Source organism: Bos javanicus, chromosome 25 (genome assembly GCF_032452875.1).
Source record: "Bos javanicus breed banteng chromosome 25, ARS-OSU_banteng_1.0, whole genome shotgun sequence".
NCBI lineage: Eukaryota > Metazoa > Chordata > Mammalia > Artiodactyla > Bovidae > Bos > Bos javanicus.
In genome coordinates this window covers 35,957,270-35,978,301 of record NC_083892.1, presented here as the reverse complement: position 1 = coordinate 35,978,301, position 21,032 = coordinate 35,957,270, and the positions used below count along the sequence as shown (strand labels likewise).

The following is a 21,032-nucleotide window of genomic DNA, read 5'->3' as shown; positions in this document are numbered from 1 at the left end:
ACGGGAATGGGATGAACCCCTATCGGGGCCTTGACTGCAGAGCCGGAGCTCCAGGGGCTGGGGGAGGGAGCCACATGTCCCGATCACCCCAGGGCCTGAGCTTTTTCAGGAAAAGGCTTTGTGCAATTGGCTGGGTTGTTTTTTTCCTTTTTTTTCCCCCATGTGCCTCCCCTCCTTTCCCTGCCCCCCAAATCTCTGCACCAAAGCTGTTGCGGGCAATGTTGGGAAAGAACTGCATTTAAAAAAAAAAAAATATGGCTCTCGTGGTCTTGCTTTGGGCCAGCCCCAGGGTCCACGTGTCAGTCAGCGTGACTGCCTGGGTTGCTGACGATGCTGCTGTTGGCCAAGGACACAGCCAGCCCCTGCCTGAACTGCAGTCCAGTTTTAGCAATGGAGGGAGCTGGAGGGGGTGGGGGGTCATCAAAATCCAGCACTCCTGGGTCAGGGGCATCCTCAGACCCTCGCCACCTGAGGATGTTTTGTCAATAGTCACGTGTTTGGGCTGTTTGTGTGGTGACAAGACATGGCTTGGGTTAAACACCGCACCTGGTGAAGGAGAGGCCCAGGGCTGTGTGCAGCTCCCCACCCCCCACCCACCGCCCAGGAACCCTGACCCTTCAGCTGCCCTTTCTTGGGATTTCTCTGGGTCTTTCCACTCAGTGACCTTTAACTACCTGGCAGCAAGGAGAGGCGGGGACAGTGTTATCACTGATTTACTTTGAAGAGTTTTTTGGTAAATACCTTTAGCTGCTGCTCTTCGCCCAGCCAGGTGTGGCCTTCCCACTTCCCCAGGGCTCAGTCTCCATCATGTCTTGTGTCGTCCCCTTCTCTAGCCTCTACCCTCCTTCCATCTCCTGGTGGTTCTCCGAGAGTGGACCACCATCTTTTTTTCCCCTGGGCACTCCATGGCAACCCACTCCAGTGTTCCTGCCTGGGAAATTCCATGGACAGAGAAGCCTGGCAGGCTACAGTCCATGGGGTTGCAAAGAGGTGGACATGACTGAGCGACTAAGCAACAGCTCTCCCGTCACTCCTCTCCTTCCCATTCCCTGCTCGGAGACTGCGAGGGGAGGGAAGCTGAAATCTGGTGGGGGGCAGAGGGGGGAGCCTGTTCTTCCTGGTACCCAGCTCCCCTCACTCCTTTCCTGACCAAGAACACTGAGCTTTGGAGGGGAGATTTAAAAGACCACGAGCCACAGTCCCTCTTACTGTCTCAGCCGCACTCCTGCTGCTTCCCAGAGGGATCTCAACTGCTTGGTGCCTGGGCCCAGGGCCTCCCTGCAGTCCCAGTGGCCTCCTGACCACTCTGTCCGACATGGACCCCAGCCAGCTCACTTGCCAGGGCAGGGTGACCAATCAGAAAAGTAACCCTGGGTCAGCATCCAATTCCAGGAGAGAAAAGTCAAGAGTTCCCCAGGCACAGGCCAGGCTCAAGACTGCAGAACAGCCCTAGCACTGCCTCCACTGGGCGCCCTCTCTCCAGGGAGGCAGCCAGGATGGAAGAATCCCTGACCTGATAATGACTGGGCTGTGTTCCCCATGCCCCGTCCTCCAGGGTCTTCCTGCAGGCCCAGCCTGGTGGTTGCCAGTATGAACCCCCAGCACAGGGCCGGAGGGACTCCCCCAGGCTGCCCCTGGGCTTCTGACCAAGTTCTCATGGTCCCCTGGCCAATGCTGTGACTGCGCTCTGCAGGCAATAGCCCTCTGGCTTGACCCCAGCCTTCAGCAGGTCACTGGCAGCTGCCTCTCTGGGTGAGGAAGCGGGAGCCAGTCCCCATGACTTCTGCCAAGCTCTCCGTTCTCGCTATATTGGGGCCTGGGAGCCCTGGCAGCGGGGAGAGGATGGAGGAAGTGGATGGTGCTGTCCCCACATGCCGCTCCACGGAGGAGCAAGAACCCAAGAGAGGAGAGGGAGTCGGGAGCCTCAGAGCCCCAGCCTCCTCCCTGTAGGCTCCTCCGTGGTGAGTCTTCCCCAGGCACGTGGAATGTGGGAGCCCATCCCTCAGCTGCCCTGCACCTGGCATCGGGATGCACAGGGGGACCCCCTCAGGTTGGGGGAGGCATTCTCACCCAGCAGAGCTGAGGTTCTGTTATTTCCTGTCACTGAGGGGAGCAAGACGAGTTACCAGGGTAACCAGCAGAAATAAATCTTGCCTGGGTAGAATCAAGGGCAGTGTTGTTGCCGGGGCAACTGATTAGGTCAGGTGTTTGGCTCGGGGCTTTTCCTGGTACCCAGCAGGGTAAATCACCTGGCATTGATGACCAACCCACTGGACCGTGGTTGCTCCCCCAGGGCCCATGCTCTTATCCCTGCTACTTCCTGCTTTGTCTTTACCCGGCATTTAGGGGTTCAGTGACACCAGATGGTCTGGAGCTGGTCTCTGACAGCGGCTGTGATTGCACAAGGCCTGGGGTGCTGCAAGGTGGACTGGATGGTAGGGAATTAGAAGGACTGGATATACTGCTGCTGCTAAGTTGCCTCAGTTGTGTCTGACTCTGTGCGACCCCATAGACCGCAGCCCACCAGGCTCCCCCGTCCCTGGGATTCTCCAGGCAAGAACACTGGAGTGGGTTGCCATTTCCTTCTCCAACGCATGAAAGTGAAAAGTGAAAGTGAAGTCGCTCAGTTGTGTCCAACTCTTCGCGACCCGATGGACTGCAGCCCACCAGGCTCCTCGGTCCATGGGATTCTCCAGGCAAGAGTACTGGAGTGGGGTGCCATTGCCTTCTCCAACCCTCCCATGGGGTAGCTTCAAATCAAGGCTGGGGATTAAAGGCTCCAGGCAAGCACACAGCAGGTACGTGGGCCTGTGAGTGCCCTGCTTATTGAGGCAGCACCAGGACTAGGAAGCGGAGAGGCCTGCAGGTGTCTTTTGTGTCCCTGCCACTTCGCACATGGCACGTATGTCAAGGCCACACTGGAGGCCATGACCTTGAACGTACTTCAGTTGTGATGTCCACTTCAGGATCTACCAGACCTGCCTCTCCCTAGACAACATCCATCAGAGGTGGAGGCTGCAGCTAGCCCCCGTGTACCACCTGAGCTGCAGGTACCACCTCTCTGGCACCTGCGGAGAGGCTGTGCTCACAGGAAGGCACCTGGAGCAGGCTTGGGCATCACCTGCCCACTAGGCAGATGCCCATCCTCACAATGCCAGGTGGTACTCTGTATCACACTTTGAACACAACCCTTAAAGATGTTCAATGATCCTAGCCTCCCTGCACATCACACCATTGTCTTCTGCAGTTCATAGACCAGGCCCTTCCTTCCACGCCTGGGAAGTGGAGGAGTGTGGGTGGAAACCCAGCCCTCCCTGCTCAGGCTTGCTCGGCCCATGGTCTAGCCTGGAGAAAAGATCCAGGGGGCCTTGCCTCAGTCCTGCTGATATAACTCCCTCCTCACCCGACGGCACCATGTTTAATAGGGGCTACAGTCACCCTCTTCCTCTTCCAAACCCTCAGCTCCCCTACTTCAGGTAAACGACCTGCCCCAACAGTGATATGGTAAGGTCCTCTAAGACCCCCACCCATGTGTCAGCTGCCAGTTTGTCTCACAGAGTGTGCACTGACCAGTGCTATCACCTCCAACATGAGCAGGTGGTCCTTGGAAGGATCAGAAGTGGGGTGTCAAAACGTCTGAATTCTAGCCACATTTCAAACGTCTGGGGATGCGAGGGGCAAAAGGGCACCTCCCTCAGTGCAATGAGTCTATATAATCAGAGCTTCCAGCTGGCCTGGCCAGCCTTCCTTTTGAACAGTGATGGTGGGGAGGGGCCGAGGGCACTAGTGCAGCCAGAGGGAAGGGCCCCTGAGAAAGGGTCTCTTCCCCCTTCAGTGACACTTGATTGGGACCCTGGTGGGTATGGTCTGCACCAGACCAACGCAGAAGTTAACTCCCCCCAAGACACCTGCTATCGGCCCTAACTCCGCAGAGAAACTAAATCTCTAGCTCCTCCGAAATGAGCATGGCCCAAAGCTCAGTCGCCCTGGCTCCCAGAATTACTTGGGAAGAAAGAACAGACCCATTCATGGGTGGGAAGGGGGCGGGGACCCGGGTGCCTAGAGCCGGAGTGGGGAGCCGCGGGCGCCGCTGTAAGGGTGGCCCGGCTCAGCGGTCCGCCCACCCCCCAGGACCCACCAGCGTGTTCACCACAGACGTGGCTCCCCGCACACGCGCCTTCCCTGGCTGCCTTCTTGGCAATCAGCTCAGATCACTCCCCGGCTCCTGCGAAAGCCCAGCCCCGACGGTGTGGGGTGGGGTGAGGCAGAGGCCGCCTCTCCTGGACTTCCCGACTCAAACTCCACTCCCACCGCCGGGGTGCGCGAGGGTTAACCTCGCGGGGGTGGGGACTTAGGCGCGATCCCTGTTAGGAGGGAGGGGAGAGAAGGGGAGGCCTTCGGAGACCTGGGTATCTCAGGCCACCGGGCGCCACTGGGGCACATGCTGCGCGCAGCGAGGGGCCAAACGAAGTCGGGAGGAGAGAGACGCGGAGTATCCAGACCGGTCAGGACGCCGCCCCCGTCCCCGGGGACCGCTCTTTCTATCCCGCCTCTGCCAGTCCCTTCCCAGCCGTCCCAGCCCCTTGCTTCGGCCACCTGGTTGCTTTAGGCAAGAATGAAGCCCGGAGACCCCACGACGACCCCAGAGGCCCAGTCGGCCGCCGTGGCTCTGGGTCCGCCGCGGCCCTGGGTCTGCCCGGCTGACGTGCGGCTCTGCGGCCACCTGCGGAAGCAGAAGTCCCAACGCCGCCGCTTTTTTGTGCTCCGCGCCGACCCGCCGCGCCTTGAGTGTTACGAAAGCGAGAAGAAGTTCCGTGCCGGCCGAACGCCGCCCAAGTTCAGCGTGAGCCTGGGGGGCGCCTGCACCATCAGCAAGCGCATGGACGCGCGCCAGCGCCCCCTGATCGTCCTGTACACGCGCGACCGCAGCCTGGGCGTGGCGGCGGCCAGCGAGGCGGAGCAGCAGGCGTGGTACAGCGCCCTGCTCGAGGCGCGCGCCACCGCCGGTGAGGCCCCAGCCCCGCGCCGCCGGAGATGCGGCTGGGGGGAATGTGTGTGTGTTGGGGTGGGGTGGTTTCTGGACTTGGTTTATCCGCAGACCGTCCCTCCCAAGGGTCTCCGAAGTTAAGTCCAAACCTGAAGGGTTTACACCTTCGGGTTTCATTCCCCGGGGCACAGTGTCTCCAACCTGCCGGCCCGGAGCCCCGGTGACCAGCCCATTGTCTCTTCAGGTCCCAGTTCCCACGAGGACCCCGGGGCCTGGATCCTCGCTCCATTTCAGGACGTCTGGCCTGTGACGCTGCGACCCAAGGGGCTGGGGCGGGCACGAGGCCTGGGCAGCGGCGGCTACTGCCTGTGCCTGGGTTCCGGGGTACTGAGTCTGCTGCGGAAGCCAGGGGGCAGAGGCGTCGGGGCCACCGGGGCATCTCCGCCGCCGGCCCTGCGCCTGTCCCTGCTCAGCGTGCGCCGGTGCGGCCACGCAGACTCTTTCTTCTTCCTGGAGCTCGGCCGCTCGGCACCCACGGGTCCCGGGGAGCTGTGGCTACAGGCCCCCGACCCCGTGGTGGCCCAAAGCATTCACGAGACCGTCCTGGCCGCCATGAAGCGAATCGGGGACAGTGGTGCTGTTGGCAGGGCTGAGCCACTGCCAAGAAAGCCCCCAACGGGAGCTTTCAGACCCTCTGTCCCCCAATCTTATGAGACCCCAGACTCCGCGGCCCAAACAAGCGAGCTGTACCGTCGGAATGGCCCTTGTGAGACCAGCGAGCAAGCAACCCTCAAGACCCTGGCGAGGCTTGGGGAGGCAGTTTCCAACCCCGCGAGGTTGGAGCAGGGCGGGGGCTACATAACAATGGGAGCCGGGAGTGACTACGAGCCCATGAAGGGCGGCCAAGCCGGCGGCTACGTTGTGATGGAGCCCCCGGGCCTTCCCGCTTCCACCAAAGCAGCTTCCCGCCAGCCGCTCCAGGATGGAGGGGTCACTGAATACGTGACCATGAGCTGTTGTGCACCACGGTCCTTTTCCTCAAGTTTCTTGCCTCTTTCCTCCGGGGCCGGGGAGCCTGGACCCGGGCTCCAAGGCGTTCATCTCGGCATCCGAGACGGCTGGGGACGGGCTGGGGCTCAGCCCTGCTTGCAGCCGCCATCAGAGTTAGCCGGGGAGTACGTATGCATTGAGTCTGCGGCTGCGGACTACATAGGAATGGGCACTGCCAACCCCGAGCCCCCGGACCAAGGCCTCAACTACGTGGACCTGGATCTGGTCCCTCCCCTGGAGGTGCGAGGCCACGCCCCTGGGGCGAGGTCCCGCCCACATAGCTACGCTCGGCTGGAGTTCCAGAACCTCGCGGAGGCCGGGGTGAGAAGACATCCCACCCCCATCTCCCTGCCAACTCCCACCCCCGCCTCCCCTCGACAGGACACCACTCAGTATAGCTGACAGACGGGAGTGTAAGGAGGAAAAAAAGTGCAGGTTAAGAATGCCTTCCCGCCCACCCCTTCTCAACCCCAAAGGCCCCTTCCCCATGGCGGAGTGGCTCTAAAGTCCAGATGTGCCCAGGAAGTGTGACCAGCAGAAGCACCAAGCTGCCTGCTAGGACCCGCTGCCCACTCCATTCCTTCCAATCTTTGGGAGGAGGTTCCCCAAGAAATTGGATTCTTTTAAGGGAGAAAATTCTAGAACTCTTCTCCCCTTAAAAAACACCACCACCACCAGAACCCTACACATTTCTACACCTCCTGAGCCAAAGCCCTGATCCTGTTACCCCACAGAGTTCCTGCAGCATCACCCCAGACTCTCAAGTCCGCTTTGGCCCCCCACCCTGCCCCTGATGATGACAACATCGATGATGCAGAAGACATACAGACCTGGCCCTCCCCCTGCCACGTGCAGGTTTGCCAGGTGTCTGCCAAAGTCCTGGGACCCCTGCGCAAGAGGGATGAGAGCACCAGGTACCTTACACTAGTGCCCCCACCGCCCTCTCCCCCGCCCCCGCCGAAGTGATGACACCCCCTTCCTCCCCACTCCCTAGTTTGCTTCTCCCAATGCCAGCTCTGTGCTCAGACAATCCTCCTCCCAGGCCTGGCAAAGCTGAGGGAGTCCTTGCTTCTAATATATTCAGTCTAGTCTACAGTAATATACTGTACACTCCCCCTCTTCATTAAAGTTTCCCTGCTTGGTCAGCCTGGAAAGGTCTTAGGTCCATAGATTCCCCACCTTATGGGGGAATGAGTAACAAGAATCAGAGAGGGGCAGCCAAAGCTGTGATAGAGGAAGAGACCCCATCCCTGCCTCTGCACCCCATTCTGTTATTGACCACGAGGAGTCTGTTTGCAAACCAACAGTTTTATTATCAACAGAACCTGCCTGGGAAAGTAGAGGACCCATTCTGTCCCTGGAGGAGCTATGGACCTTGGGCATCTGGGGTCCCAGGGAGAGATGGTTCCCCGCAGTGAGAACAGCCTGGGCCACCACTGGCAGCTGGGTGATCAGAGGCAGGGGCTGGGGAGCCAGAAGGGAGCCCGGGAGCCCCTGAGGAGCTGGGTCTTGGTTCCCCCTGGCTCATCTGCAGGAGGCCAGTGAGGGCGATCAGCTCTGGCCCACTGAGCCAGGTAGTGGAGCAGCCTGAAGATGGAATGGGGAGGAGCCAGGGGGACATGATCGGGCGTGGGAGCAGCAGCTTCAGAGAGCCCATCACCTGAGGAGAGAGGAGGGGCAGTGGCTCCCCGCAAGCCCTGCCTGAAGGCTGGGGTGAGGCCGAGGCAGGAGGAGCGCTTACCTGCTGAGGGACCTCAGATAGGTACAGGGGAACACGCTGCCCATTGGGCAGCAGAGGGTCCAGAAAGAAGACGTCTTCAGAGCACATCACCGGGAACCCTGGGGAGGAGAAGCTGCTGGGGTGGCAAGCTCTGCACTGGTCCTCTGTGGAGCCTGAGAGGACCAAGGGCAGTACCTGCAGTCCTGGGCGCTTGCTCTTCACCCCCATGTCCTGCTAGACTGGGCCTGAGGCCCCTGCATGAGGCTGCCTGGTACAGAGGCCAGAATGAGGGATGGTACAAGGTCCGGCCTGAGAAGGAGACGCCAGACGCACAGCTGGGTCCCTGTACAGGGAGGGAGGGACAGGAAAGATTCCTTGAGCTTCAGCCCTCCCAAGGCATCCCTGTCCCGCCCGAGGTCGGTGCCACAGGCACCCCCAACTCACCCACACCAGCCGACGTCCTGCTGTAGCCTCATAGTTGGGGTCCCAGGGCGCTAGCAGGGCCATCTTTGATGGTGCCACCCCCCAAGTCCTCTGAGGGGAGAAAGGAACTGGGGGGCGGGGGCAGGGGGAGAGAGGGCAGGAGACTTGAAGAGATTAAAACAGCCTCAGAATCAGTAAAAGGGTCTTGGGGGTAAAGGTGGCAGGACCCTGTACCTACCTGGAGTTCCCAGGGAATGCCTGGCAGCCAGGCCTGGGGGCAGCCGAGGCCGTAGCTGCTCTTTCCGAGTCCAGGAAAGCCTTCGAGGCCAGGGCTGAGGGCTGGGGGCGCAGGGAGAGGGGTACTGAGATGCTCCGGTTACAGCCTCCCCCAGTCATCTCCCCCAGTCATCTCCCCCAAGCCAAGTCTGAATATCTCCAAGGCAGAGACCAGGGTGCCCGGTGTGGGGAGACGGATCATACCCATTATTCAGTAGGGACAACTGAAATTTCCTCACACTGTGGGCCCCTGTTGGGTTCGCCCCAAGTGCCGTCGGCCGAGCCCCTCACCTGCCCTGTGCGGCTGTTCCTGGTTCCCCAAGGGCTTTCTCTCTGGAGTCCCAGGCCTGGGAGAGGCCGCTGCCCACTGAGGGGCGTCGTTCCCTGGGCGCCTGCTCTTCGCCCGCGCCCCACTGCCGGGGGGTCCAGGGCAGCATGTAGAGTCGGGAAGGCGGGCAGGGCCACACCTCGGCACTCGCGCAGCCCGCCTGGGCCCTGTGGTCCCTCCTCCTGCCCAGCCGCCCTCAGAGACCTGCGCTGCCACGCACGCGTGCCCGCGAGCTTGGGTTGCGGCCCACCTCGCCGGGCCTCGCAATGCCTCGTGACGCGGGCGCCCAGTGCGTTTCCGGGACACTTGGCACGCGGACCCGAGGGGATTCCCGCGAGCGCCCCCTGGCGGTGGGGTGGCAGGGCCGCGCGCAAGGGCGAAGCTTGGGAAAGAACCGCAGCACCGGAAGTAGACGTGGAGGCCACCCGGATGTGCACGTGAGGAGGGGGCACCCGCTCCCCACATGCACTGCCCTTGTCCGCACACACATACACACACATATCTGAGGGATGACCTAGAGGGCTTCCGGCTTCTCTTTATTGCACTTGACACAACATCCAGCTCCCCGTCTTCCATCCCAGACCGTTGGCCGCACCCAGAGGCGGCCACGCGCCTTGCTGGGCCGGCCTGCTTCCAACCTCCTGGGCAGAGGTGCCCGAGGCATAGGGCCAGGCCCGAGGCCGCCCTCACCAGTCCTCGCTAGAGAGCAGAGCCCATACGCCGCTGTCTTCGGTTCCTGGGGCCCCCGCCGGGTTGGGCCCCTGCACCCCGACCTCAACCCTAAGGCCGTTCCAGCAGTGCATGGATGACAGCAGCGACGTAGGGGAGGCCCTTTCCCGGGGCCCCCTCCTCTTCCAGGATGTGGTGGGGCTGGCACAGGGACTCCTGGGGGAAGGGGCCTGGGTTAAGTTCCCCTTATCACCTCCTCCTCTCGGCTGTGGGGTAGGAGACACCCTAAAGGAGCCTGGACCAAGGGGGCTGACGGGATGTAGCAGACAAAGGTCAAGGGCACCCTGGACATGGCTTGGGGACTACTGAGATGCAAGGAAGCTGCAGAGGGTAACAGAAGGGAGATGACACAGCGGGCCGAGGCTTAGAGGGGAGGACAGACCTGCCACTTCCAGAGGAAAATGCTGAAGTAGGCGGGCTGGCACATAGAGCCCAGGGGACACGGCTGGGGCTGGGCCCAGCACAGCAGGAGCAGACGCGCGCACACACACACACACAAACACACAGGCAGCCACGATCTGTACAATTTATACAAGAGACAGAGACCCAGCCTGGGCCCCTGCATCCCCTACAAATATAGAGTTCTCTCTACAAAATATAGATAATTTAGCCCCCTATAGCGGGGGGGTGAGGATGGGGGGGGGGAGGGCGGGGCGGGGGTGCGAGGAGGAAGGTTAAGATCCGCCCTCTGGGGAAGCGGGGAGAGAATTTGAAGGCACCATCAGCACACAGTGGGAGGGCCAGGGGGAGGGGCTACAGGAGGGAACCAGAGGCTGGGGGCCCAGGGTCTGGGGGTACCAGAGTGGGGCCTCTGAAGTCAGTGTGTATGAGGGGTGGGGTTCACTAGTGTCTTTGGTAGGGGCTGAAGGCACCACTGGTGGGGAGGGGGTTGCACAGGAGTCTTATAAATAGAAAGAGGGCAGGGTGGGGGGGTGTGGCTTCGGGTCCTAGGAACCCAGGAGCCGAGTGTAGACGACACAGAGCAGCAGCATGAGGACCACGTAGAAGAGGATGAAGCCGCCCAGACCGGAGGGGGGCCAGGGGGGCGGGGGGGCCCTGCCCCCCACCCGCTTCACAACCTCCAGGGTGGTCCACAGCCCCTGGGCGGTGCCCTGGAGGAGATCTGAGGGCGAGCACAGGTCAGCCTGGGAAGGGAGAGTAGGACAGATGGACAAGACAAAGTACACACGTCAAGAGCAGCAGCAAGACCATCCTTCCCACCCCTGCCCTCACATGCAGGGCCAGAGCCACGCCGACATGCAGGGAGCGGGAAGGGAGGCATGCGGGGGACACACAGGAGGGCTGGTGGCTGTGCTTCCTTCTGGGGAGCAGAGACCCCCATGAGCACCCATGCAGAGGGCCTCGCTGAGCCCAGGACACTGCACCCTTTATAGGAGAGACCAGCCCTGCGCCCGAGAGCACACCCCCATACCTCAGGTACCCCCATTTTTCGACAGGCTTCTAAGAAACTCTCCACGTTCTTCCGAGACTTGAGGGCACTGAGTTTTGGCTGAGGGTGGGTAAGAAAGCAAAGAGGGAGTAAGAGAGAGGCCCCAGGGGTTCCTGCCCCAACCCCTACCTTCCTGCCCTGGGCGCCAACTGACCACAGCAGGCGAGGGCACGTGAATGAAGGGCACACAGCGGGGCCGCAGCTGGTTGGCCAGCTGACAGAGGATGACCCCGTTGGCCAGAGCCTCGGCCAGGTCATCGGGCAGGGGCCGCTGCAGCTGGCACTCAAGCACCTGGGAGATGGGAAGGAGGGGGAGAGGTCAGAGTCTCCAGAGGAAGTACCAGGCTGGGCAAGGAGGCGGCTGAGGGAAGCCAGGAAGCTCAGGGGCCCACGCGGAACCCACACGAGTCCCACCTCTCATACCTGGCGCAGCTGAGCCATCACCTCCTTTTCGTCCAAAAGCTGGGGGGATCGCCGAGGTCTTGAGACAGTGTCTGGTGAGGAAGGGCCTGGAGGAAAGGGGGGTGTGGGGCTGTCTCCACCGCCCACCATGGACTTTGTAGCCGGGTCGCAGTGTCTGGCACCCACATCTCCTGCCTCTGTGCTTGTGGGATTTTCCACACAAAGGGACAATTGACCAGAGAACTTCTAGGCCACAAGGGATGACCCCAGCCTGGAGCTTAGTGCTGCATTAGTACTGGGTTAGTACTGGGGAGGGGCAAGACCGACCTGAGCTGCTCTGAGAGGAAGAACGGAAGAGGAAGCTGTTTGGTCTCTGAATGGAGCTGAGCGGCCGGGGAGCAGGTGCGGTCGCTGGGGGCCGGAGCCAGGGGACAGGGACGGGGGAGAGAAACACCTCCTCAGTGTCCTACCCCTCCCTCAGGCCGCCAGCCAGGCCTCAGCCCGCCCCTCCCACCTACACAGGCCCCCATCCTCCACCCAAAGCCCCCCTCCCCCACCCAAAGCCCCCCTCCCACCTGGTCCAGATGGAAGCGGGGGCTCCTGGGAGGTGGAGGCAGGGGCAGGGGTGGGGGCTCCCTGCCCCGCTGACGCTCCCAGCTGGGTGGTGTTGGACCTGGACGTGCCGCTGAGGAGACAGAAGGGGAATCAGAGGGGTGGTTGGGGCAAGGGTGTGCACGCAGGGTGGGGACTGAGAGAGGTGGAGGCCAGGACACATACTTGTAGGTGGCCTGAGTGGACGAGGCACCGGGACCCCCACCAGCAGCCCTGACCCCCAGCTTCAGAAAACTAGAAAAGGAAGGAGACGCAGGGTCAGCAGTGCCCGGCAGGGCTCCGCCACCCCCAAGAGACAGAGAAGCGCGTGGGGGCTCCCTGCCAGCGCCCACCGCCAGGCCGCCGCTCGACGCGCACCTGTCCTTCCTGGGAGCCCCCCACATCACGCTCTGCTGCTGCTGCTGCTGCTGCCGCCGCTCGCGCTCCTGCCACAGCTGCAAGGTGTCCGGGCGCCGCCGCTCCTCCCCGGCCGGCTCCTCCCGCCTGAGGGCAGAGGGACAGAGGTAGAGCTGGGTAGGGGAGAGGAGAAGCGTGTGAAGGGAGGGGTGCCGCCTCGGGTGGCTCCGCAGTACCTGCTGCTCGGTGCCCTCTCCCCGTCTCCTGCCGCAGGGCTCGACTCTGGTGGCCGCGGCTCCTGAAGACAGAACAACAGAGGGGCTGAGGGGGTCCCCGAGCCTGCCCTGGCTTGCTCCCGCCGGCTCTCTTATGGTAGATGGACACGGGATGCTGCGGCCCCTCACCTCTCCGGTACCTCGCTCCTCATCCTCCCCAGGCACGTGGCTGTCGATGAAGTCGATCTGCTCAGGGTCTCCGTCAGCTAGAGAGAGCAGGGCGTGTCAGCGAGCGGAGGGGGGTGCTAAGGGCCTCGTCCACACCCCCAGCCCGCAGCCCATGACCCCACTGCTCACCAGAGCCATCCTCCTTTCTCTCCCTGGGCCCCCGAGGCTCCCGGGCCAGCTCTGAGATCCGGAACGACAACTCGGAGAACTCATCTGTTGACTGGAAGTGCAGAAAGGCAGAGATGGGAGATAGACCCTCCAGAGTCCGGGGCCCGTGGTGAACCAGCCCTTCCCTGAGGTTCTTGGACAAGGGACTGAAGAAGACGGCTCCAGCCACCCTCATCACTCTGAGCTTTCAAGGCAGAGGACGAAGGGTCCTAGCTCAGGTTCTCCCTGAGGCCGAGATCCCCCGTGTCCCGTGGGAAGGAGGCCCTTACCTCATTTCCAGACCACCTCTTGCTGCCACTGTCAACGCTGTGGAAGCCCGAGTCCAGCCCGCCATCGTACCGACGTCCCGGAAACAAGTCCTCGGCAGGGCTGGGGCCAGCCACGGAGAGCCGGTCAGCCCCGTTCTGGGTGGCCACCCCCTCATCCACCCTCTGGAAACCACGGGGTCCCTGGTGCTGGGGAGAGGTATAAGTATCCAGGGGCTTCCTTTCTTCCCATGTGGAACTTACCAGGGGCTGAAACTCGGGGGGCGGGAAGGAGCAAGGTCCCCCAGTGCAGACCCGCCGCGCCGCCCAGCCTCTGTTGACAAATACTTGAAGATGTGAAGTTTCCCCTTCAGGCAGATCTGGGTGTGGAGACGCATAGTGAGGGGAAGGGGGGGATCCCCGGATCCTGCTTGACTACCAAAGGGACCCACACCCCCAACTCCTGCCCACTCTCGGCCAGCCCTGCTCCCAACTCACCTGGGCAGGTGGGCTCTGCAGGGGGTTGCTGTCCAACAGAATGACCTGCAGGTGCCTGAGGCGGCAGAAGGAGACCGGGATGCGGGAGACACGGTTACAGGAGAAATCCAGGCGGACAAGAGGAAGGTCCCCCAGCTCTGGGGGTGGGTGAGGGAGAAGTCAGGAGCATGCTCAGGGGCAGGGCCTTGTGCTCACTTCCTCTGCCCCCGGCTGGCATGTCACCTCTCCGGCAGCCCCTCTGCCCTGGTGGGCGGAGGGCGCTCCCCAGGAATCACCACACTGCTCCTCTGCCCACTCAAACTGACTTTAGCTGCTGCCCATCCGCTTCTCCTCCCCGCCCACTCCACCCCACTGCCACTTCCTCCTCCTCAAGTGTCCATCACAGGGCCCAAATCAAACTGTGACACCTTGCTGCTTAAAAGCCTTCCCGGACTTGCAGCCAGGGCTGCTGCAGGTGAGGGGGCGGCAACTTCCAGGCGCTCTACTTAGTCAAGCCCTGGCCCACCCGCAGGAGAATGGTACCCTTCTCCACTTCTCAGAGAGACCCCCTGGATTAGTGATGAGCCGAGACACAGGATAAGAATGAAAATCGCTGCTCTCTAGTCAAGCAGCATTCCCTGGTTGAGAAGTTCATGACCTGGCTCTGCCCACATTCCCCACCTCGTTTCCCACCCTCACACCACATCAGCCCGCCCTCCAGCCCCTTGGCTCTGGCCTCCCCACATGCTGTCTGCTCAGCTAGGAGAGCCCCAGTTTTCTGTTCATGCATCTTTCCAGGTTCAGCTCAGGTGTCACTTCTTCTCTGAAATCTTTTCAGACACTAGGCTGGAATTTATTGCTCCTTCCTCTGTTTCCCCAGGGTATTTTGCTGGGGTCTCTTATGGCCCAGAGACAGCGCTGATCAAATGCTTATTCGTACCCCTACCATCTTAGAAGAAGGATGGGAGGAGCCCAGAGAAACAGGTAGCCACCTGACTCCTCTCGCCTGCTTTTCAAAAACACCGGTAGCACGGCTGCAGTCCTTTCCACCAGTCCTGGCTTGCCTTCTTAACCATTCCATGCTGGACCTCCCTGCTCTACACATAGGGGTGCATCTGCCTGGGCTGCAGAAGGATGGGGAACTCTCCTTCAAAGGCCAGCTCCTACTGTGCCTCGGGGCCGAGGTCTTCCCCAGGGTCCCAGGCAGAGCCACGTGGCTCCCTCCAGCGTCTATGGCTTTAAGTTTCCTGTCCTAGCACCTCGCTCTGCTTGTCTCTCCCCATTAAGCCATTAAATCTTCAGAGCTGGCCCCAGAACTGAGTGACATCACTCACATCTACCTAGTCCCCACCTAAAACACAGGAAACACACACACGCAAAGCTGACTGAATAAAGGAAGGTGTACCTGCTTTGGAGAACAGGCTATCAAGTGTCAGGGTGCATCACAATTAGCTCATTAAAATGGGCTTGCTTGGGCTCCAGCGCGCTGGTTCAGAATCTCTGGGGAGGTAGCACGGGGCCTCACCGGACTCAGGTTTTGAGAGCTTCATCTGCGCTAAGTGCTGTGACACTGGGTGACCTCGAAGGCCCTTTCTGACCATGAAATTCTACAGGATGCCTGGCGATGGACTCACCTACTGCCCTCACTGCACCTTCCCCCACATCTGTCAAGTACAGCTAATAACCCCTGCCTTACCGGCTTCAGAGGGGTGCTGGTCAAGAGCAAGGAAAATAATTTACAGTGCATTTCATACATGGCAAACCCTGGGCGACTAAGGTATCATTATTCAAGGTAGATACACACACACCCCCTGACACGCTCTAGGTCAGGCATTCAAGGTAGACACACATGCACACACACACACACCCTGACATCCTCTAAGTCTTTTCCTCACCATCAGGCAGGGTACTGAGCTGGTTCCTCCGAACGTTGAGATCCCGCAGGGTAGGGAGGCTGCACAGCTCCGTGGGGAGCGACTGCAGCTCATTGCTGCTCACGTCCTGGAATGAGGAAAGACAAGGAAAGACGTGCGGAAAGAGCATCAGACTTGGAGCATCAGAAACTGCCTCCTGGACCAGGCTACTTCCTTTGGTCTCGTCCTTTCCCCTAGGGTGCATCCCGCCTTTCCCTGCCCTCCTGCCAAAAGTCCCTAGTGCCTGGTTCAGCCATCCCCCCAGTCTCCCTGCTCCCCATCCTCACGAGCTGTCGCAGGCTCCCCAGGGCACTGATGTCGGGAGGCAGGGCTCCCAGTTTGTTGTTGCTGACAATGAGCACTCGCAGGGGCAGCTGACAGATGTAGGGCGGCAGCGATGACAGCTGGTTTCGGCTGCAGGAGGGAGAAAGGCAGTGGGTTCTCCCTCCAGGCAGGAACTCTCCCGTGTTGCCCTACTTTCTGGGTCACGGGGAGGGTCACTCACGGTGCCATGCACTGGTACTTGGGGCTGAGAAGGACAACCCCCTACCCTCCTGTGGCCCTGCCTCCCTACCTGAGGTTGAGGTAGGTGAGAGCGGTGAGATTTCCCAAGGCTGGGTTCAGGCATCTCAGACAATTGTGGTACAGGCTCAGGCCCTCCAGGGACACCAGCTGGCATGCTGCCTCTGGCACCTCGGGGAACCGGTTCCGAGACAGGTCTAGGGGAAACAAGTGTCAGGGGGGAGCTTGCAAAGGCCCAGTCCTGGACAGGAGGATCCTGAACTTCCCCGGAGCCAGTTGCCCAGCCCTCTATCTCCCTAGCCGACCTAAGAATCAGACCTATAAACCTGGACTCCCTCGAGTTTAAGAAGAAAGACTTCGTAACCTGGAGCACACTCCAGGTATGACCAGAAGGGCACAGGCAAGACTGGGCTGGAGAAGCCTAGACTGGGGGTGGGGGGAAGGCGAGCCACACACACTGTCTTCAGACACACAAACGCAGGGCTATTCTACCAGGCTGGTTAGATTCTCTACCTCCTGTGGTCCCCGTTGTCCTGTGATGCCTGAGGAGGTGGAAGGCAAAGGTCATAGAAGGTTGATGCTCCAAAGGAACTAGCAAGGTGATGGGCTGGGAGGTCCAAGGTAAGACACTGAGCCACCCCGTGGGAGACGGCCAAGAAGCCTCCTCCCTCCTAAGGGCTCCGTCTCCCACCCTCAACCTATCTTCAACCTAGCGGGAAAACCAGGGGTCGTTAGAGCCTAGTCTAGAGACCAGACTCTGGCCTACAGATTTTCACCAGCCCCTGGGATCAGCAAGCCAGGCCCATGGGACTATGAAGTTACAGATTCCGAGACCTGAGGGAAAGACAAGTGGACCAAGCCAGAGGTGGGAACTGGAGTCCCAGGCAGCGATTGGGCTCCTTCCTACCCTCTTCCACTCCCAACAGCCTGCCTCTACTTCCTCTCTCACTTTTACCCAGACTTCAGACCAACGCCTGTGTCTTGGGCATGGGCGAGGCGTGGAGAGGGCAGAAAGGAGGGGAGAGTCTATTGCCATCCTTTTATCTCAACAAGTGGCTTGCTAGACCAGGGCAGGGTTCCTGCCAGGCTGGAGGCATTCACTGCTCAGACCTCTGCAGCCGGGTTTCTGCTTTCTCTGCTCAGCCTGTATTGGGAGGGGCCCAGGGCCTGCTGGGGGAAGTCCCAGGCCACGGAGCTTGGGTGAGCTTCTTAGAGGGCCCTCTCCAGGGAAGGGCAAGCAAAAGCCGTGGGGAGGGGAAGCTGGGGTTATCCCCCAAGGAGGTGAGTCTTGTGACAGGAAATGAAGCAGAAACAATCTGTTGGCTTCTGTCTCTGGTGGGCCCTGTGTTTACCAGGGTGGATGACAGCCTGACGCCCCAGGAACCCCCTCTGCTCCCAGCCCTGCTGTGCACAGAAAGAAGACCTGTCACAGAAGAAGACAGTTCCAGAGAGGCTGGGAGGGTCAGATGTGTCTGCCCGCCCCGCCCCCTCCACCTGCCTGCTTTCTCTGGTGTACACTGCAGGGGCCTGTGGGAGAAGGGGTGGCGAGCAAGTTCTGATGGGGTGCACAGCGGGCAAAAGCTCAGAGGAGCAGAAAGGAGCAGGGCTGGAGGAGGCAGGGCCTAGGAGGCACAGGATGTGGTCTGTGAGAGAACGAGCTGCACTTCTCTTTTGTGAGCTCAGCCCTTCCCCCACCTCAGGATTCATCTTGCTATCAGGGCCCCAGGAACAAGTCCAAGGGACATCAGGGACCTAGGCCATGGGACAGCATGTGCAAGGAACACGCTGGTTCAGAAAGAGCTGGGCAAACAGGAGGAGAGCTTCCACATGATTGGGGTGGCAGTGCTGGAAGCCTTTAGTCTGTCAGGGCTGAAGGGCAAGGAGGTGTGGAGAGCAGGGTAAGGGCAACACTGACTGGCTCCCTGTCACTTCCCCTTTCCACCCCAAGTTACAGGCACCCTGCATGGGGAGAGGGGCCAGAGGAGAGAGCCTGGGATGAGAGAGGCCCACCTGGCCTAGAACCCCGGCCCTGAAAGGACTGAGGGCTCCTGTGTGGAGAGCAGGGCAGAGAGGGGTTCACAGGAAGCTGAGACTGTCCCAGGAGAACAGGCTGCACCCTGAGCCGGGCTGCACCCTGAGCCGGAATTCTGGGGGAGGAGGCGGGAGGGGGTGGGAGCTGGGAGGGGCCCCGGAGTTCTTGGGAGTTTTCCCCAGGAGTCCACTCTCACAGACAGAGCCCTAAGGAAGTAAAGAATAACATTTGGTCTTTGTCAAAAAACAAGCAAGGGGGAGGGGAAAGGGAACAGACGGCGAGTGTCACACAGCTGCTGAGGTCAGTCTGGAGCTGGGGGGTTAGACGGCTGGGGGAGATTGAGAGGGACGGCAATGGCTCCCGGGTTCCCTGAACTCACTCGCCGCAGAGGCAGCCAGTGAGTTTACCTAGCAACCCAAGACAAGCGGAGTGGTTTCAACTGGTTCTCTCCAGACAGTGGAGGAAAGACTAGGGTGTTTGCAAGTGAGCAGGCACCTGCTAGGCAGGGAATGCAGTCCCAGGGCAGTGTCATCAGGGGGTCACTCTCATCCAGCCTCAAGTCCCACCCTAGGCTCCGCTGGGGTGGGGCTTTGGGAATGCGGTCCTCCGCCCCTCTCCCAATCCCCACCCTCCCAGCTGCCAGCCCAAGGTCAGCGTCGGCCTTCTGAGCAGCTGAGGCCTGACTCACCTGTCACAGTGGAGTCCCCTACACCCTACCATCAACAGACACCAGGGTGGAGGGCGCATGATTAGAGGGATCCTAGGGGTGGGGGAGTGGGAAGGGCAGTGGGGACCGTCTCTAGCTAAGATTTCCTTCCTTTCAGCAACTGCCTCAAGTCCCTCCCCCCTGGGGAAAAGCAGAAACTGAAATGGGAATTCTAGGGTCTCTATGAGATCACAGGCTCCACAGTGACCTCACACACGCAAGGAGGAGGAGGAGTCTCAGATAAAGGGGTTAGGATAATGGGAGGAAGAACTCGCGCAGAAAAGAGTTGGGGGAGGTGGGAGATTTGCTTCTTTTCCACAGGCAGGCTGGGTGAAGAGTGGAGAGAGGCAGCAGCCTTAGGGGGCGGGACTACCAAGCGAAGGACACAAACTTGGGGTTGTCAGGGGCAAATCTATGGGAAGCGGGGGCCTGGGGCTGCTCGTTTCTCGGTGGAACAGGGGAAAGAGTTGGAAACGAAGAAAGAGAAAGGAGTCGGGGGGGGGGGGGCGGTTTCGGGGACTGCTTTACGGAATGACCAGAACTAAGGTTGAAGAGATCACGCAAATAAGCCAACCAGGTTAGGGGCGGGACCATTCTACAGGTGCTCAGATATGCAAATAAAGAGCAGCAGAGGGCGGGTGGGGGGGTTATCACGACGCTCGACCAGGGACTCTGGGTGTTCAGCAAGGGCTCGTTGTCTAGTAGTTCTTAAAGTGGGGAGGGGGCTGGTAGCGGACTTATGCAAATCCAAAGAATCCAGAACTCCGATGGCCAGGTGATGGGGCGGGCTAGACGCCCCGGCCCGGGAGAAACAAGCGAGGGGCGGGACTATGCAAACGAGGGTCCCGGCCGGGCTCGGGGCCTGGTTGCACACTCACCAGCCTGGGTGATGTCTGACAGGTCGTAGCTGCGAGCCGCGCCCCGGGGGAAGTGCTTCAAACGCCGGTTAGACAGGTTCAGGGTCCCAGTGGCCACGGCCTCCTCTAGGGCCCGCTCTGCACTGCGGCTCCCGGGCAGACCTGGAGACCCTGGGACGGAGGTCGTGGCCGCCGCCTCCTCACCCCCGGCGGCGAGTGGGGCCGCCACCGCCGCCGCCATCCGCTCCCGGCGGCTCCCGCTGCCTGACTGACGGGGACCCGCCGTCCCTCCTTGCCCCTCCCCCTCCTCGGAGCCGCCGTAGTCGCTTCCCGGGGGGAGGGAGCGGGCTCAGGGACCCGGCGGGCCAATCGGGACCCCGAGACGCGTCGGAAGTGGCTAATCAGAACCCGCCGGGAGGGGTGAAGACTCCGGCACTGAGTGAGGCGAGAAGAAGGGAGGGGGGACGAGATTAGAGCGCTCGCCAACGGCCGAGGTTCCAGGCCGGCCCGCCCCGCGCAGCCGCACCCAATCACAAATCTCAGGAGTGGGGATGAAGCCAATCAGGTCCAATCAGGAGGCGGAGACGCCCGGGGCTCCACTCTGCGGGGCTGGAGGCCGAGAAAGGCAAACCCTGAGCCTCGTCCAACGAGGACCAATCGCAAGCCAGATATAGGCGAGTGACTGTCAAGAAGGCCAATTAGATCCTCCCAAGGGAACCTGGCCCGGCCTCTTCTCTGAGGGACGGCTCTACCTACCAATAGTATGGGCGAGAAGAAGGCCGCCCCCCCCCCCTTCGCTAAGGAGGAGGCGGGTGAACTGGAACTTTTTGAGACTGAGATAAAAGAATGCGAGCGCACCGCGCTCGGCCGGCTCCAAGCGGTTGCAAGGGTAGAAGTTAATGTGTGCAAGTTGGACTTGTGAGCAAGCGAGCTCAAAGCTTTGAGGACCGTGGGGACTAGGGGGAGCGGGAGGCACGGTGATGCCTGAGGCCAGTGTACAGAGGGGTCGTTGCCGCAGAAGGGATTGTGGATGCCATTCCAGCTGCGAAGGCTGGGGGACCCCCGACAATCTGGAGTCCGAGCCGACCAGTGGCTTCCTAGGGGCTGGAGATACCCAGCTCAACTCCTGGAGGAAGGGTTAAGGAAGACCCGGAAAGCCTCGAAAATACGCCCGGGCTATCCCGCTGCCCAAAGGAGCGTGCCTGGCTGGGCAGAAATTGTGATGATCAAACCTACGGGATTAGTCTAGAAGGGACCACCCTCACCTAGAAGAAGTCCTCCGTTTTACAAACGAGGAAATAAACGGAAGTTGATGAGAAGTTGTCAAGAGAAAACAGCAAGTTACTAACAGCTCGC

At 60.9% G+C, this 21,032-nt stretch overlaps 3 protein-coding genes across 9 annotated transcripts; 1 reads left to right on the top strand and 2 right to left on the bottom strand.

Moving 5' to 3' along the window:
• The first annotated feature begins 163 nt into the window (after positions 1-163).
• LOC133238687 (insulin receptor substrate 1-like) lies at positions 164-7,182 on the top strand. 2 transcript variants are annotated; one of them, XM_061402078.1, is made up of 3 exons: positions 164-5,006; positions 5,232-6,358; positions 6,772-7,182. In XM_061402078.1, exons 1-3 carry the CDS (start codon positions 4,616-4,618, stop codon positions 6,829-6,831), a joined length of 1,578 nt encoding a protein of 525 aa, XP_061258062.1. In that variant the 5' UTR covers positions 164-4,615; the 3' UTR covers positions 6,832-7,182. The 2 variants fall into 2 exon arrangements, with proteins under 2 accessions (XP_061258062.1, XP_061258061.1); XM_061402077.1 differs by having other exon boundaries at positions 5,232-7,182.
• Positions 7,183-7,329: 147 nt separating this feature from the next.
• SAP25 (Sin3A associated protein 25) lies at positions 7,330-9,190 on the bottom strand. Of its 4 annotated transcripts, none has more exons than XM_061402092.1 (6): positions 8,748-9,190; positions 8,419-8,519; positions 8,202-8,344; positions 7,953-8,100; positions 7,779-7,876; positions 7,330-7,697 (listed from the first exon to the last, which is right to left on the bottom strand). In XM_061402092.1, exons 1-6 carry the CDS (start codon positions 8,891-8,893, stop codon positions 7,404-7,406), a joined length of 930 nt encoding a protein of 309 aa, XP_061258076.1. In that variant the 5' UTR covers positions 8,894-9,190; the 3' UTR covers positions 7,330-7,403. The 4 variants fall into 4 exon arrangements, with proteins under 4 accessions (XP_061258076.1, XP_061258077.1, XP_061258074.1 ...); XM_061402093.1 differs by having other exon boundaries at positions 8,202-8,308; XM_061402090.1 differs by having other exon boundaries at positions 7,330-7,876.
• Positions 9,191-9,287: 97 nt separating this feature from the next.
• Positions 9,288-20,123, bottom strand: LRCH4 (leucine rich repeats and calponin homology domain containing 4). Of its 3 annotated transcripts, none has more exons than XM_061402064.1 (18): positions 19,698-20,012; positions 16,134-16,278; positions 15,847-15,973; positions 15,542-15,647; positions 13,668-13,804; positions 13,434-13,549; positions 13,194-13,293; positions 12,886-12,976; positions 12,718-12,794; positions 12,550-12,611; positions 12,335-12,460; positions 12,143-12,211; positions 11,941-12,050; positions 11,693-11,776; positions 11,387-11,472; positions 11,118-11,255; positions 10,946-11,023; positions 9,288-9,669 (listed from the first exon to the last, which is right to left on the bottom strand). In XM_061402064.1, the coding sequence occupies exons 1-18, from the start codon at positions 19,915-19,917 to the stop codon at positions 9,565-9,567; spliced, it is 1,977 nt and encodes a 658-aa protein (XP_061258048.1). In that variant the 5' UTR covers positions 19,918-20,012; the 3' UTR covers positions 9,288-9,564. The 3 variants fall into 3 exon arrangements, with proteins under 3 accessions (XP_061258048.1, XP_061258046.1, XP_061258047.1); XM_061402062.1 differs by lacking the exon at positions 9,288-9,669 and adding an exon at positions 10,026-10,658 and having other exon boundaries at positions 19,698-20,123; XM_061402063.1 differs by lacking the exons at positions 9,288-9,669; positions 12,143-12,211 and adding an exon at positions 10,026-10,658.
• Between the last annotated feature and the right edge of the window lie 909 nt (positions 20,124-21,032).